General features: G+C 44.3%; 1 protein-coding gene across 1 annotated transcript in view; it reads right to left on the bottom strand.

Moving 5' to 3' along the window:
* Positions 1-296: 296 nt before the first annotated feature.
* MTBP (MDM2 binding protein) overlaps positions 297-14,392 on the bottom strand; it is a 35,610-nt gene continuing 21,514 nt past the window's right edge. Inside the window, exons 15-22 of the mRNA XM_079984294.1 lie at positions 13,284-13,371; positions 13,033-13,167; positions 10,735-10,830; positions 5,527-5,793; positions 3,618-3,867; positions 2,467-2,580; positions 1,102-1,167; positions 297-665 (exon numbers count right to left, since the gene is read on the bottom strand). Coding sequence (XP_079840420.1) covers positions 627-665; positions 1,102-1,167; positions 2,467-2,580; positions 3,618-3,867; positions 5,527-5,793; positions 10,735-10,830; positions 13,033-13,167; positions 13,284-13,371 — 1,055 coding nt within the window. The 3' untranslated portion in view covers positions 297-626. The remainder of the gene's footprint in view (positions 666-1,101; positions 1,168-2,466; positions 2,581-3,617; positions 3,868-5,526; positions 5,794-10,734; positions 10,831-13,032; positions 13,168-13,283; positions 13,372-14,392) is intronic.

Here is a 14,392-nt window from a genome sequence, read left to right as displayed (position 1 = left end):
CTGTGCACATTTTTGCTTTGACTGAGACATTCTGGTTCATCTTGGTTCATCTATGGGGGTCAGCGGTCAGGTCTAGAGGAAGAATATTCCTCCTGGTGGCCTTTTGGTTCAGGGTTTTTCAACAAAAGCCACTGTTCTTGACACTTAATTTGTTATCAAGCGCAAGAGGCGCGCAAGAGGGTTTTGTCTATCTTGTAAAACTTTTATGGCTAGTTGGTTAACCACAAGGAAGGTACTGACAGAGTTATGCGCCTAGTAAATCAGGCAAACAGGAAAAGAAGATAACACTGTCAACTACTTAGAAACCTAGCTTTTATTTTCTAAATAAAAAAGCTGTACAAACCGCATATTAAAAAAAGCATAGAAGATTTGATTGTGTTATTTATACAGTTTGAAATAATAATTGTGTGTGTATATATATATATACACACATACACAGATATATACACATAAGGCTCAATTCAAAGCCATTTTTTAAATGTCAGAGATCTTTGAGGGTATTACACTGCCGGAATCACTGGTTTTAGGGACTTCCACAATGTAACAAGGCACTCCCACGCTGTCCATTTAATGTGCTGTGCTTGCTCAAAATTGCCATCCTGGAATAGCAATGGTTTTAGCACATGTCATTTCTCCTTGCTCTTGTCTAAAACCCATTCAATGACCTGTAAACACATCCCAAGAAATGCACTTAGAATTAAAAATGAACATAAAACAAAGCTTAAGAGGTGTAAAATGATGCAATACAGAAATGTTGAATCTAATTAATACTGGGGCAGTTCTTTATAATTCAAGGATCTTCAAACAAAATGATAGCCAACAACTCTTACCAAACTCTGAATTCGCAAAACAAAGGCAGATATTCTGCTGGGCAAACAAACCATTTTACAGGTCACATTCCACAAATTAATACTAAGGGGACAATTTGGTCATCTTACAGACTCATCCAGCAGCCCAATGAAGCCACTATTTCAGGCAATTCAATCTAGATAACCCTGAGAACCCACTTTGATAAGCCAAGCCAAGCCTAAGTACTATTTGTAATATTCCTCCAGTACAGAAAACATAATCTGGACACATGCACAGGTAAGAGAATCTCACCTGTTTAACATTGCTGGTTGCAGCTTTCTTCATTTCATCAAATAGTCCCCTAGATGTTTTCAGATCCTAAATAAGAACCATATTGCATTACAAGCGGAAAACTTAATGGATCGCAGTGTTAGATTTAAGGTTAGCAAGAAGGAATAGATGTATTAATATTCTGGAAAACAAAGCACTACAGTAACACCAAAATGCATAAACTTTAATGGATGACAGTTTGCCTGTAGTTCATAAAAGCTTATACCATAATAAATGAGTTACTTTTTAAGTTTTTTTATCGCATAGAGACTAACACAGCTATCTCACTGGAAATGGCAACAAATGGTAGTAAAAGCTGTACTGTACATTTCCAAATTTTGATATTCCACAGCCAAACAAACTAGTAAAATTAAAATTTTAAACCCGCAATGCCCAGTGTTTTTATTTCTTTTTACTCCCCTGGCTACTGAGTCCTCTTAGCACATTTTTACATCTTATCTTTGCACTCCTCTCATTTGTCCACAATGCTATTGAACCCAATTGGCTATTTCAACCCCCAGATTTCGTGTGTGAGCATTCCTGAAATCATTGTGCCAGGTGCGGTGTTGTGATGCTTAACCAAAATCACGTGGGTCACCCATGCAATGAAACGGTGGCATGGGCAAATGGGGCAGAGCAGGGCTAAGGACTGTTAAGGTGGAGGAAAATGGCAGAGAGGATAGTATTCAAGCAATGTGAATTTGATTGCAGCAAGTGCCCAGAAACCGCCACTTTAATAGAATGAAAAAGGACACCGAACAAGGCACTTTGGCTCATCCCTATCAGAAGTGCATAATACTCTTAATCTCAGGGTCCCTTCCAACTCTACAAATCTATGATTCTAAGTCAGTAAAAAAGAAGGCCAGTTTGAGGGCAGAATACCATACTTTTCTGTGTATAAGATTTGGTTCTTTTCTTTAAAAATAATGCTAAAAAGTGGGGGTCGTCTTATACATGGATAGTGCATAGGGTGGACGTTTGATTGGTTGCTGCTGCTGAGGCTGTCAGCGGCTATTGGGCGTGTTATTGGTTGCTGCGTCAATGGCTGGTGTTGACAGGCTGACGTTGTGGCGATTGGGCGGGCGATTGGCAGTTTCTGCTGGCGAGGGGACAGATGAGAGGCAGATTATTGGATGCGTGCAGGTGAGCGATTTTCAGCTCCCCCCCCCAAAAAAAAACACCTCAACAACTCTGTGTCATCTCCCTCCATTTTTAAAATTTGAGTTCCCAAATTTCTTATACATGGAAAAGTACGGTAAATCACACAGGCCACCCTTCCTTGTCAACATATCAAACCATAACACAATCACGCACTGTTCTGCGCATGCGGAAGCTGGAGAAAAGTACCTTTAGATAATACTTGGATATCTCAAACAGACGCTGGCTGCACGCCGCAAAGCATTTGTGATCTTCAACAATGCCGTGCTCCTTGAGGGTTTTCGTCACCACCTCCTTCAGCATCTTGAAGAGAAGCATTGGCAATGTATTGCACTTCTGAGGCCCAATGCCCCACACGCCCCACTTTCAAATCCACATTTTTTATCGGAGCAAAACCATGCTACTAACAAAGGGGCCTGGGCACCAGCATTTCTCAGCTCAGCCCTGCTATGTAGACAATGCCTGCAGCATTTTCACAGGTAACGCATCTAAGCAAAATTTAGGCTGACGATCCGCTCAAAAGGAAGCTGCAAAGATCAAAGCTGCCTGATGAATATAAACTCTACGTTGCATGTGGACACCTACAAATATTTTGCTGCAATCGTATCTTTGCAGGCTTAGGTGCCAGACTAAAACATGATAGACGTCTCAGTGAAAGATGTAATTATGACGTGACCCCCGCATGCTAGAGCAAGTAACAAAACTTGTTCCGATTCTTTTTTTATTTGAACAAGCAAACAGATCGCTTGTTTACCTACCTCACAGGAATATGAATAAAATATTCATATTGTCCTTTGAAGATGAAACACTAGCTGCTAGGCATTAAAAAAATAAAAAACCTATCACATACACACACAACATCCTTGTTTGGATTTTTATTTAGTTGTTGTTGTTTTATCCTCCTTTAATGTCTCCTCCCCCCCTTTGACTAATTACTTAAGCTGACAGTTCCCTGTACTGAAACTATTCTCCATCTAGGGATAAAATGGATATTGTCTTCTGCTGCCTAAGTGCATAAACAAGCATTTCCCAGAGCTTAAGAAACTGTGCCCTAACTCTGTAATACGAACTATTTATAATGTGGTGCTATTGCTCACCGCTCAGAACAAAACTAAAATACACATATCCTTGGGGCATGTGCAGAGTACGAGCGGAACTGAGTTTCTTGGCAACGGGAGCAGCATGGGAATTTGAAGAAGAGACTCAAAGGTCTGGCTAAAGAGGATGGCAAGTAATTTGTTGTATTTATGGGTCTAATCTTCGCCCTGCCTTATTCAATCTAGGGACAGCAAAAGCAAAGACAGAACTTCATTTTTAGCTATCCGGAAAAAGTTATTTACCCGTGTATGCTTCTGAGATCTCGATTCCCTTGTGGGCTTCGATGTTTCTGGCTTTCCGCCACACCTCTGGCTTGCTGAGCTGCTCTTTAGGGCGACTTTATGCATCCGACTGTGAGACTGTTTCACAGCTACTGAAGGCAGAGAGGCTGAAATCTCCTGGCATTGCCTTGTGACAACTCCTGAATGGCGACTCCCGCTGCTTCCGCTTGTCTGGGACAAGAGAGAATCTGTGCTTTCAGATTTCCGCAACCTAGAAAGAAGAGTTGAGGGAACAAAACAGATGTTAAGATTATTCTGTTCTGTGCGCGGCTCGATTTGTCATTAAAACACCTCAAATCGTGTCAGACGCCAGCATTTAAAAATTATCCATCTGAAACAGGAGAGAAAACATAACACATTTCTGCATCTGATCTTTCATCCAATCTGGCAGTGAGTTATCTAAACAGAACCAGTTTGGTGGGGCGTGACCCTCACTCAGCGTCTTCCATCACACAGCCCTATGGAGCTCAAGCAAAAATGCCTTCGGGTCCTGTTTCAACATATTCAAAGCTAACGAAAGGTTATCGCACAGGAAAAATAAGGCAGGGAGGGAGGAATTAGCAAAAGAGGATTAAGATTATCTGAACATTATGCCACAGAAATCTCTTCGGAATGAAAAGAGAGCTGAATTTACACATACTCAAAATATCTCACTTTTTTTTTTAAAGTGTAGCATATCACCACTAGCATAGCTGGGGTTGGGGGCGCACTGGGCGGCCACCTACCACTTGGGGGGGGGGCGGCGCCTGCAGCACCCCCGAGCCGAATGCCTGAGCAGCTAGCTACACCGCTGCATATTGGGATATGGGATTGGGGGGGGGGGGCAACTCCCATCTCTTGCGGGGGCGCAATTAGTGCCAGCACCGTCCGTTAAGAGTTTGGGTGTAATCTTCAACAGCACCCTTTCCATGGAGGCGCAGATTGCAGCTATAACGAAGGCGGCATTTTTCCATCTCCACCAAGCTAAGCAGTCGGCTCCTTACCTCTCTCGCCCTGACCTACTGTGATCCACGCGACGGTTACCTCCAGAATGGATTATTGTAACTCGTTCTACGTGGGGCTGCCATTGAGACTGACCCAGAAACTCCAGCGGGTGCAGAATGCTGCAGCGAGACTCCTTACGGGGTCTTCGCCGCGAGATCACATTCACCCGATGCTATACCAGCTGCACTGGCTCCCGGTGGAGTACAGGATCAGGTTAAAGGTGCTGGTTTTAACCTTTAAAGCCCTATACGGCCTAGGACCCCCGTACCTACGGGACCGCCTCTCCTGGTATGCCCCACAGAGAAACTTACGGTCTTCAAATAAAGACATCTTGAAGGTCCCAGGCCACAGAGAAGTTAGGCTGGCCTCAACTAGAGCCAGGGCTTTTTCGGCTGTGGCTCCGATCTGGTGGAACACTCTGTCACAAGAGACCAGGGCCCTGTGGGACTTGAAATCTTTCCGCAGGGCCTGCAAGACAGAGCTGTTCCACCAGGCCTTTGGCCAGGGCACAGCCTGACTCCCTCCCTCGAGAATCTTCGCGGAGCTCTGGCCCAATGGTTGCCAGTGGCTTGAATTACCGTATTTTTTTGCACCATAACACTCACTGTTTTCCTCCTAGAAAGTAAGGGGAAATGTCTGTGCGTGTTATGGAGGAAATGCCTACGGGTGGCATGCCTACAGATTTTCCTCCTCTAAAAACTATGTGCGTGTTATAGAGCAAAAATACGGTAATTAATTTTATAATGAATGATTTTAGAGTGTTGTTTATGCTGTACTTTTGTACTGTTTTATTGTTGTTAGCCGCCCTGAGCCCGGCTTCGGCTGGGGAGGGCGGGATATAAATAATTTTTTTTAATTATTATTATTATTATTATTATTATATTACCTCTTGTTGGAATGAAAGCCATCCAGGTCCTTTGATCTGCGTTTTAACCTGGATGCCTCTGCTTGCAGCTCCCTCTGCAAAGATTCCCCATCGGGGACACTCCCGGGCTCTGACAAAACCGCAGGAGATGGCAGAGGGCTCAACGCACAGGGCACGGGACAGGACTCCTTTGTGCAGGTGGTCTGCGTTTCGTAACGGATAAGGCGAGTCTGAAGTTCAGCAAATGCCACGTCTCTCTCCAAAGCTCTCCTGTTGTCCAGGCAGTATCTAAAGCGAAACATGAAACAGCTTCAGAAGCCTGAGAGGAGCACTGCAGAAGAACGGAGGTCTTTTCCTAATTAAGGGATAACTTAGTACCCCTTGTTTACGTTTCGGTATGAGAATGTCTCTCCTTATTTGAATTGCTAGTGAACCTCTGAAAAGGTCCTCCTGCAGTCTGCTATGATACAGGGCAAAAACTGACCTCATGGATCAAACCGCATTCCACCTTAGTTTCAGAGTGCCACACTTCAACCCACAATTCGCTGGCATCAAAAAGAATGCTATTTGTATATCCTATGCATGCTTACTCAGAAGTAGGTCCCACTAGGCTCAGTGGAGCTTACTTCCTGGTCAGTGGGTTTTGCATTCCAGCCTAAAAGAAGCCAGATGGTTTACAACTGTTCTCTTCCTCAGCATGTTTCCAGCAATGCTGTTATGGAGTTGTTTTGCTGTGTTATTATGAAATTATATTTGTAGTGTTTGTTTGAAATGCACCCCGGTTCCTTCGTTGTAAGCTGCTTTGAGCATGGTGTGTGTGTGTGTGTGTGTGTGTGTGTGCAGCATACAAATAAAATGAAGGAATGGATATTCCATCTATCAGGTAATCCCCAGTTTGAACCCGTATCTGCCATGAATGAACTCGTCAGATGGCCTTATGCAAGCCTCTGTCTCTTGGCCTCAGTCCTCCCCATCTGTAAAATGGGGGGTAGTAATGACAGATCCTGAAGCTGAGGCTCCAATACTTTGGCCACCTCACAAGAAGAAAAGACTCCCTGGAAAAAACCCTGATGTTGGGAAAGATGGAGGGCACAAGGAGAACGGGACGACAGAGGACAAGATGGTTGGACGTGTTCTCGAAGCTACCAACATGAGTTTGACCAAACTGTGGGAGGCAGTGGAAGACAGGAGTGCCTGGCGTGCTCTGGTCCATGGGGTCACGAAGAGTCGGACACGACTAAACGACAACAACAATGACTTGCCTTAACAGTGATGCTGCAAGGCTTACAACTCGCTATTCGTAAATGCTTCACATGCACTATACAAAAGTATTTTTAAGTATTATCCCTCAGAGGATTGTTTTAAAGACTCATTCAGATGAGGAGATGGAATGCGTGTGATGACAGCTATTTGTGGAGTCCCATACCGAGGTGAAAGAAGGTCCTTCTACAAATATTTGGTGCCAACAGGCATGGATGAATCAATCTCAGAGCACAAAGCAATCTCAGATATAGCAATCAATGGAGCACATCCACATATGGATTAGAAGAGTCCTGCTGGTTTAGACAAGTGGCCAGCATTCTGAGTTCAAAAGTGACCAACCAGATGCTTCCAAGAAGTGCACAAATAGGACCCAAGGGCAATAACCATTCTCTGATCATTTGTTCTCTCAACAGGGAGGTTCAATTTGGCCATTACGCCTAAAAGCATATACTTTCCACTTTAGCAGATAAGATGGGCGGGACTGGCTTGCCTAACAATTCAATCAACATGGAGGCACATGGCTATTATAATTATCTGAGCACCAGTATATCGCGCTTCCACCAGACTGTCAGGACAAATCAAGTCATTTTCTGTCACCAAGATAATATTGTCATACATAGCCCGAAGTCTATTCCCTCCTCTAAAAAGAGAGTTTTTAATCAACGTAAGTAATGAATTCAATTTTGCCACTAGAAACAAGCTCATTATCTGATAAGACAAAAAAAACTTATTGCTTATCCATTTCATGGTATTTTGAGTTTCCTTGTTTGTATTCTGAGTTAAGCTTTGCTGCCCATTCTACAGAGCTGACATATTAATTTATCCTGAGTAATGCTGTCACTTTGCTCACTCTTTTTATGGCAACATCTTCCTCTCCTCTTCCCCCCCCCCAGCCCCCACAATCCAGCTGTGTCTGATTCATGACAATGGGAAAAGGTTATGCAAATTGGTTTTGATCAAGCGCAGCACCAAAGAAACATTAAAAAATAATAATCAAGAAATTCCAAACTGCATTTTTTTTTTTTTTTTTTTTTTGTATACAGCCCCACTAAAATGTTCGGGTGCTAATAATCATTCCACAATCTGCTGAAGATGGTGTTTGGCTCTCCCACCCCATACCAGCCACAATGCACTTTGCACGTCTGGTTCTCGTAGCTGAATTGCCAATACTACTGCCATCAAAGAACACTAAATAGTAAAATTAAATGGATTTCATAAAGTAATGGAAAAACAGCTGACGTTACTTTCCAAAACACACACACACAAACATGGAGAGAAAGAGAGAGACACTGGCAGACAGAGAGAGAGAAAATGCTACAAGTCCCAGACACCAATTAATAATAATAATAATTTATTATTTATACCCCGCCCATCTCGCTGGGTTTCCCCATCCACTCTGGGCAGCTCCCAACAAAATATTAAAAACACGATAAAACCAAACATTAAAAACTTCCCTGAACAGGGCTGCCTTCAGGTGTCTTCTAAAAGTCAGATAGTTGTTTATCTCTTTGACATCTGGTGGGAGGGCGTTCTACAGGGCGGGTGCCACTACCGAGAAGGCCCTCTGCCTGGTTCCCTGTAGCTTCACTTCTCGCAGCAAGGGAACCACCAGAAGGCCCTCGGCGCTGGACCTCAGTGTATGGCCTGAACAATGAGGATGGAGATGCTCCTTCAGGTATACTGGGTGTAATCCAAAAGGATTACAAGCCCTATTGAACTCTGGAAAACAGATACAGCGCCCTGGGATGAACATCCAAAAGCAAAACATTTGACCAACAACAGTCAATGCAGTGACGCCCAGTTGCTGTCGACAGTAGCTTCCACTGGGAATTGTAGTTCACAAATCCTGGCGGGCACCAAGATTGACTACTCCTGAATTTGAGTTTAGGTCTCATCATGCAAATAAAATAGAGGAGGGCAAGTGACCACCTAATGCCATGGGCTCTGCACAGCTACAGTGCTATGGAAGTCTATTTGGAATTATGGAAGATGTGCTTTTGTTGCTCACCCCAAACTGCCTATTTCATTTGTATTCAGCTACTGAAAAGAGCTTCTGTAAGAAACTAATACTGCTTCTCAGTATGCACATTGCGCTTCCCAACCCTTCAAAGTGTTTAACAATCAATGACAACCACCAACTTAGTCCATGAAAGCTTGGGGAAAGTCCTTTGAAGTAGATACTAAACCATCTGAAGCAGCCTGCTCTACTTAATTCTTCCTCTATTTCATACTTCAATAAGGCAGGCAATCATCACAACAGACCAACTTCTCCAGGACAAAGGGATTAAGGACTAAACTTCACCCATTCATACTCGGGACTTCTCGGGTAAGATGGGCATTTCGCAAGAAGGAGAGCAGAAGTACCCTGGCTCTAATAAGACGTTCTTGGAATGTTCCACCGCTTGCTACTATGCATTGGGCATTCTTGAGATTTACCTTCATCCTCACAGTGGAAACTAAAACAAGCTCAGGGCACTGTGGGATTCCCAGAAAGGAATCTACTTTGGACATTCTTGTGCCATAGTGGATACCTAGTGAGCAGTCTGATAAATTCAGATCATTTTCCACTAGTAAGTTAGAGCCATCTTCTTCTCCCGCCCCCCTCTAAATTTTTATTGGAATTTTATTTACAACATAAACCCCCCACCCCCCCATACACAAATCCACCCTCATTAAATATGAACATAACATACAGTGAGCATAACATACAACAATACAAACAACCAAACAAAAGACTTCCTTTATCCTGTATCTGGCCTCCTTATTTACTTCTTATAAACTGTTTCCTTTATGAATAATTATTAAGATTTTTCTAATTATAACTTAAGTATCCACAAAGTCTCCTGCAGACATTAATAAAAACAAGTCCAGGTATATATTTTAGGGCACTGTTTTGTGAAGTATTCTCTGCATTTCCCCCATGCTTTTTGAAACTCTTGTCTAGTGTGATCTCTAATTGCCTCTGTTAATCTAGCCAGTTCAATATACTTTAACAGTTTGAGTTAGAGCCATCTTCATGTCAAATAGGGTACACTACACTAGATTCTATGACACCCACTGTGATAAAACTATCAGAGAGATTTTTTTTAGTGTATAGAACATGGTCAACCTGCTACAGTGGTACCTCGGGTTAAGTACTTAATTCGTTCTGGAGGTCCGTTCTTAACCTGAAACTGTTCTTAACCTGAAGCACCACTTTAGCTAATGGGGCCTCCCACTGCTACCGCACCGCCGGAGCACGATTTCTGTTCTCATCCTGAAACAAAGTTCTTAACCTGAGGTAATATTTCTGGGTTAGTGGAGTCTGTAACCCGAAGTGTATGTAACCTGAAGCGTATGTAACCCGAGGTACCACTGTACTTCTAAAGAAAATGATGGTTGCTCCTCTGTTATCTGATAGGGGCCCCGTTTCCAAGCATGGAATGATTCAAAAACGCCAGAAGCCCAGGACAGCTGTGTTTTCCATTGCAGGATCCAGATGTAGTATAAATACACTGCAGCCTCTGTGAGTATGCAGAGCTGCTGTTAGAGAAGATGTGCATGGAGTCTCAGCCCATCACTGGGCTCAATATCCTTTAATGTAGGCATCACAGCATATATTCTCTGTTCCAAGGCCTCCTCCGCTGTCTACCTCCCATCCTGGCATAATAGAACCGCAGACTTAATTCATGGGCTGTCAGCAATTTTCCTTATTGCTTTGATTTGAAAGTGAAAAGTTACTGTCATAACATCTTAAGCACCCATTACCATAAAAACGTATAACTATTCAAATCAAAGGCGTAACGCTTTCATTCCAGACAATTAATTATTGCAAGATGCTAGCAAATTCAAATGATGCTTCCACTTGCATAATAATAAGACCAAATGTGAAGTGTGTGTGTGTGTGTGTGTGTGTGTACATTGGATTTACACTGAGTAAGAGGACCGAGTGAACAGTTCACATCACTCACTTATAAAGGAACTTACTCAAGACCGTGATAATGGCAGCCAGCAGCCTTTTCAAAGGGCAAGCTTCTGAGTTTTCGAGGAGTCAGCTCTGGCGTCAGAAGGAAAGTATTTTCACTGAACAGGGTGGGGAGGAAGAAAGAATTAATTTTAATTTGCAGCTTTGGCTTATTTCTAGAACGGAGGATAACTTTTTTACAGGAAGAACAGCAACTGTCTGCCACTTTGGCACCATAGTACTAAAATTACTCTGGCACAGTTAAAACTCAATTCATAGTATGCAACAGGGTTGGGGAACCTACAGCCCATGGCCCAATCTTGGCCCGTGAGGCCATTTTCCCTAAACCACACCCACCTTTCAACCGGTGGGTGTCACTTATGCTGTCAACTAGCGGGCGGGAAGGTGGGCTTCAATTCTGCATTGGTCCTGGGTGCCTGGCTCCCAGCAGGCAACAGGCATGCGCAGCCAAAGTGGGAGTTAACACCCAATTGACAGCTGGCAAGACAGGGTTTAATCCTGCTCAGTTTAGCTGTGCGCACCTGTTCCCAGCAGAAAACAGGCACACACAGCCAAACAAAGAAAGCAACCCCCTTTCCGCCCCCAACTATAGGCTATTTGAGAGAAAGAGACTTCCTCACCACACCCCATGCCACCCAAGCCAATGCTTGGGAAAAAACTTAGAGCTTGCAAAGTGCTTGTTTCTGCACTCGCTCTGGGAAAGAGGGCTGAAATAAGAATGCCTTACAGGCTTTCTTGGGCTATGTGTGCCTATTTCCAGCAGGGAACAAGTGTGCACAGACAATGCAGCAGGAAATAATAATAATAATAATAATAATAATAATAATAATAATAATTTATTATTTGTACCCCGCCCATCTGGCTGGGTTTCCCCAGCCACTCTAGGCAGCTTCCAACAAAGATTAAGAATACATTAAAATGTCACACATTAAAAACTTCCCTGAACAGGGCTGCCTTCAGATGTATTCTAAATGTCAGGTAGTTTATCTCTTTGACATCTGATGGGAGGGCGTTCCGCAGCTAGTTGTTTATCTCCTTTACATCTTGGTGAGAGGGCGTTCCACAGGGCGGGTGCCACCACCGAGAAGGCCCTCTGCCTGGTTCCCTATAGCTTTGCTTCTCACAGTGAGGGAACCGCCAGAAGGCCCTCGGTGCTGGACGTTAGCGTCTGGGCTGAACGATGGGGGTGGAGACGCTCCTTCAGGTATACTGGGCCGAGGCCGTTTAGGGCTTTAAAGGTCAACACCAACACTTTGAATTGTGCTCGGAAATGTACTGGGAGCCAATGTAGGTCTTTCAAGACCGGTGTTATGTGGTCTTGGTGGCTGCCCCCAGTCACCAGTCTAGAGGCCACATTCTGGATTAGTTGTCGTTTCCGGATCACCTTCAAAGGTAGCCCCACATAGAGCGCATTGCAGTAGTCCAAGCGGGAGATAACTAGAGCATGCACCACTCTGGCAAAACAGTCTGCAGGCAGGTAGGGTCTCAGCCTGCGTACCAGGTGGAGCTGGCAGACAGCTGCCCTGGATACAGAATTGACCTGCGCCTCCATGGACAGCTGCGAGTCCAAAATGACTCCCAGGCTGCGCAGCTGGTCCTTCAGGGGCAAAGTTACCCCATTCAGGACCAGGGAGTCCTCCACACCCACCAGCCCCCTGTCCCCCAAGAACAGTACTTCTGTCTTGTCAGGATTCAACCTGCTGGACACCTGACAAACGGCTGGGCGAAATCCTGCTCAGTTTGGCTGTGTGCACTTGCACTGCTCAGTTTGGCTGTGTGCCAGCAGAAAGCAGGCATGCGCAGCCTGTAAAATGCAGGCTTCATATTTCCTGCTCCCTTCGGGGGGGAGGGGAGGGGAAAAAGCGTTTTCCAGCCCTCCGCTGAGCACTTCCAAACTGCAATGCCCCTTGCGCTGAAGTTCCCAAGAGCCTGACGGGCAGCTGGCATGTGGGAACCCCACGCAAGGTTTTGGCAAATGGTTGGGGCAACCCAACTCTCAAATGTTGCCAGGTGATTGACAGGTGGGCAGGCCCACCCACCCGTTAAACTTGCGCCCCCCCCAAACAATCATGATAAGGAAATGGTCTATGGAGCTGAAAAGATTCCCCACCCCTGTCCCATTATTGATTTTGCAGGTGCGGTACACACCTTCAGCAGCAGAGAAATTACTATTAGGCACCTGAAGGAGGTATTAGGAAAAACATCTCACATAGATTCAAAAAGGCAATCCCATCCTTCAGGATTACCATCTTAAAGAATGAACTATTTAACAGTGCGCTGTATGCCTAACAAGGCCTTACCTTTTTTGAACGTGTAAAGGCTGCAGATCCCCAATGGGCAGGCCTTCTGGGGTGAAATACTTCAGCAGCTCTTTGGCATCAAGTGATATCACAGGGCCCTTTTGGCCTTCTTTATGGGCAAGTAATTCCGAAACCCTGGCGAGGGAAACAAAAGAGATGAACAAAAATCACTAACTACACCAATAGCTGGTGCTGAATAGGTAGTGTGGTTTATTAAAAAGCTGCCAACATTTAAGCCATGTTAATGTTACCTGGCTTTTCGTTTAATTTTTTCAGTGCTTTCCAAGTTCTGCAGGACGTTTCTTTCTGGCCACTTCAAAGGATTTGAATCTTTCAGCTCTAAATGTGAGACGTTGGAGGTGGGGGAAAGTGGGGGGGGGGGGAAATAAAGTCAAAACAATACCATAACTCCCTGCAAAATCTAGATATAGCAGAGAATGTACCAGCTTCCCATTATACCTCATGGGAGTCCTGTATACAGTGGTACCTCGGGTTAAGTACTTAATTCGTTCTGGAGGTCCGTCCTTAACCTGAAACTGTTCTTAACCTGAAGCACCACTTTAGCTAATGGGGCCTCCCGCTGCTGCCGGGCCGCCACTGCGCGATTTCTGTTCTCATTGTGAAGTAAAGTTCTTAACCTGAGGTACCATTTCTGGGTTAGCGGAGTCTGTAACCTGAAGCGTATGTAACCCGAGGTAACACTGTAACTCAAAAGTTTGCATTTTTCTAAGGGTTTTGTACAACAGATTCTGCAACGCCTGTGGCAACTGCTGCCTACACCATTATAATGAATCCTATTAGCTCTGACTGTACTACAGCTGGAATGATCAACAAAGAGCGTTAGAACATAGCAAGATCAGAAAAGCATGTTAAAATGTTAACTTTTGTCTAAAACATGTGCTGTGCATTTCACTTTATGCATTTTGTACTTGGATGTCGATCTTAAGGTCCGCTCAACCGATTGGAATAATGGGATTCAAACAAACAAATAAAGAAATCAACCAAACATCACTTTTTTGGTAACTCATTAAAAAGGCACATTTGTGTGCTTTTTCATGACTGGTCTGGAAGACTTGCATTGCACCTCTTTCTTGGAATTAAGCTGCTTGTTTCCCTCCACTCCCTGCTGTGTTTGTGTGTACCGTGTGTGCCCCATGAGTGTGTGCACATGCTGGCGCACAGCCCTCAAGAAAGGTGGTGAACCCTCAATGTGGCCTTCAAGGCGAGAGAAGTCAGCCACTGCATCCTATATCTCTGCGTTTCTAGTGCCAGATTAAGGCACACTTGTTCACCCAGGCTGTTGGAGGAATCTGATTTGACTGGTTAAGGCCTGCTGCTTTAATTCTGCTGGCATTGTACC

This window comes from Podarcis cretensis, assembly GCF_951804945.1.
Source record: "Podarcis cretensis genome assembly, chromosome: 7".
Classification (NCBI taxonomy): domain Eukaryota; kingdom Metazoa; phylum Chordata; class Lepidosauria; order Squamata; family Lacertidae; genus Podarcis; species Podarcis cretensis.
The sequence above is the reverse complement of the archived record's forward strand: the minus strand, read 5'-3'. Positions and strand labels throughout refer to the sequence as shown.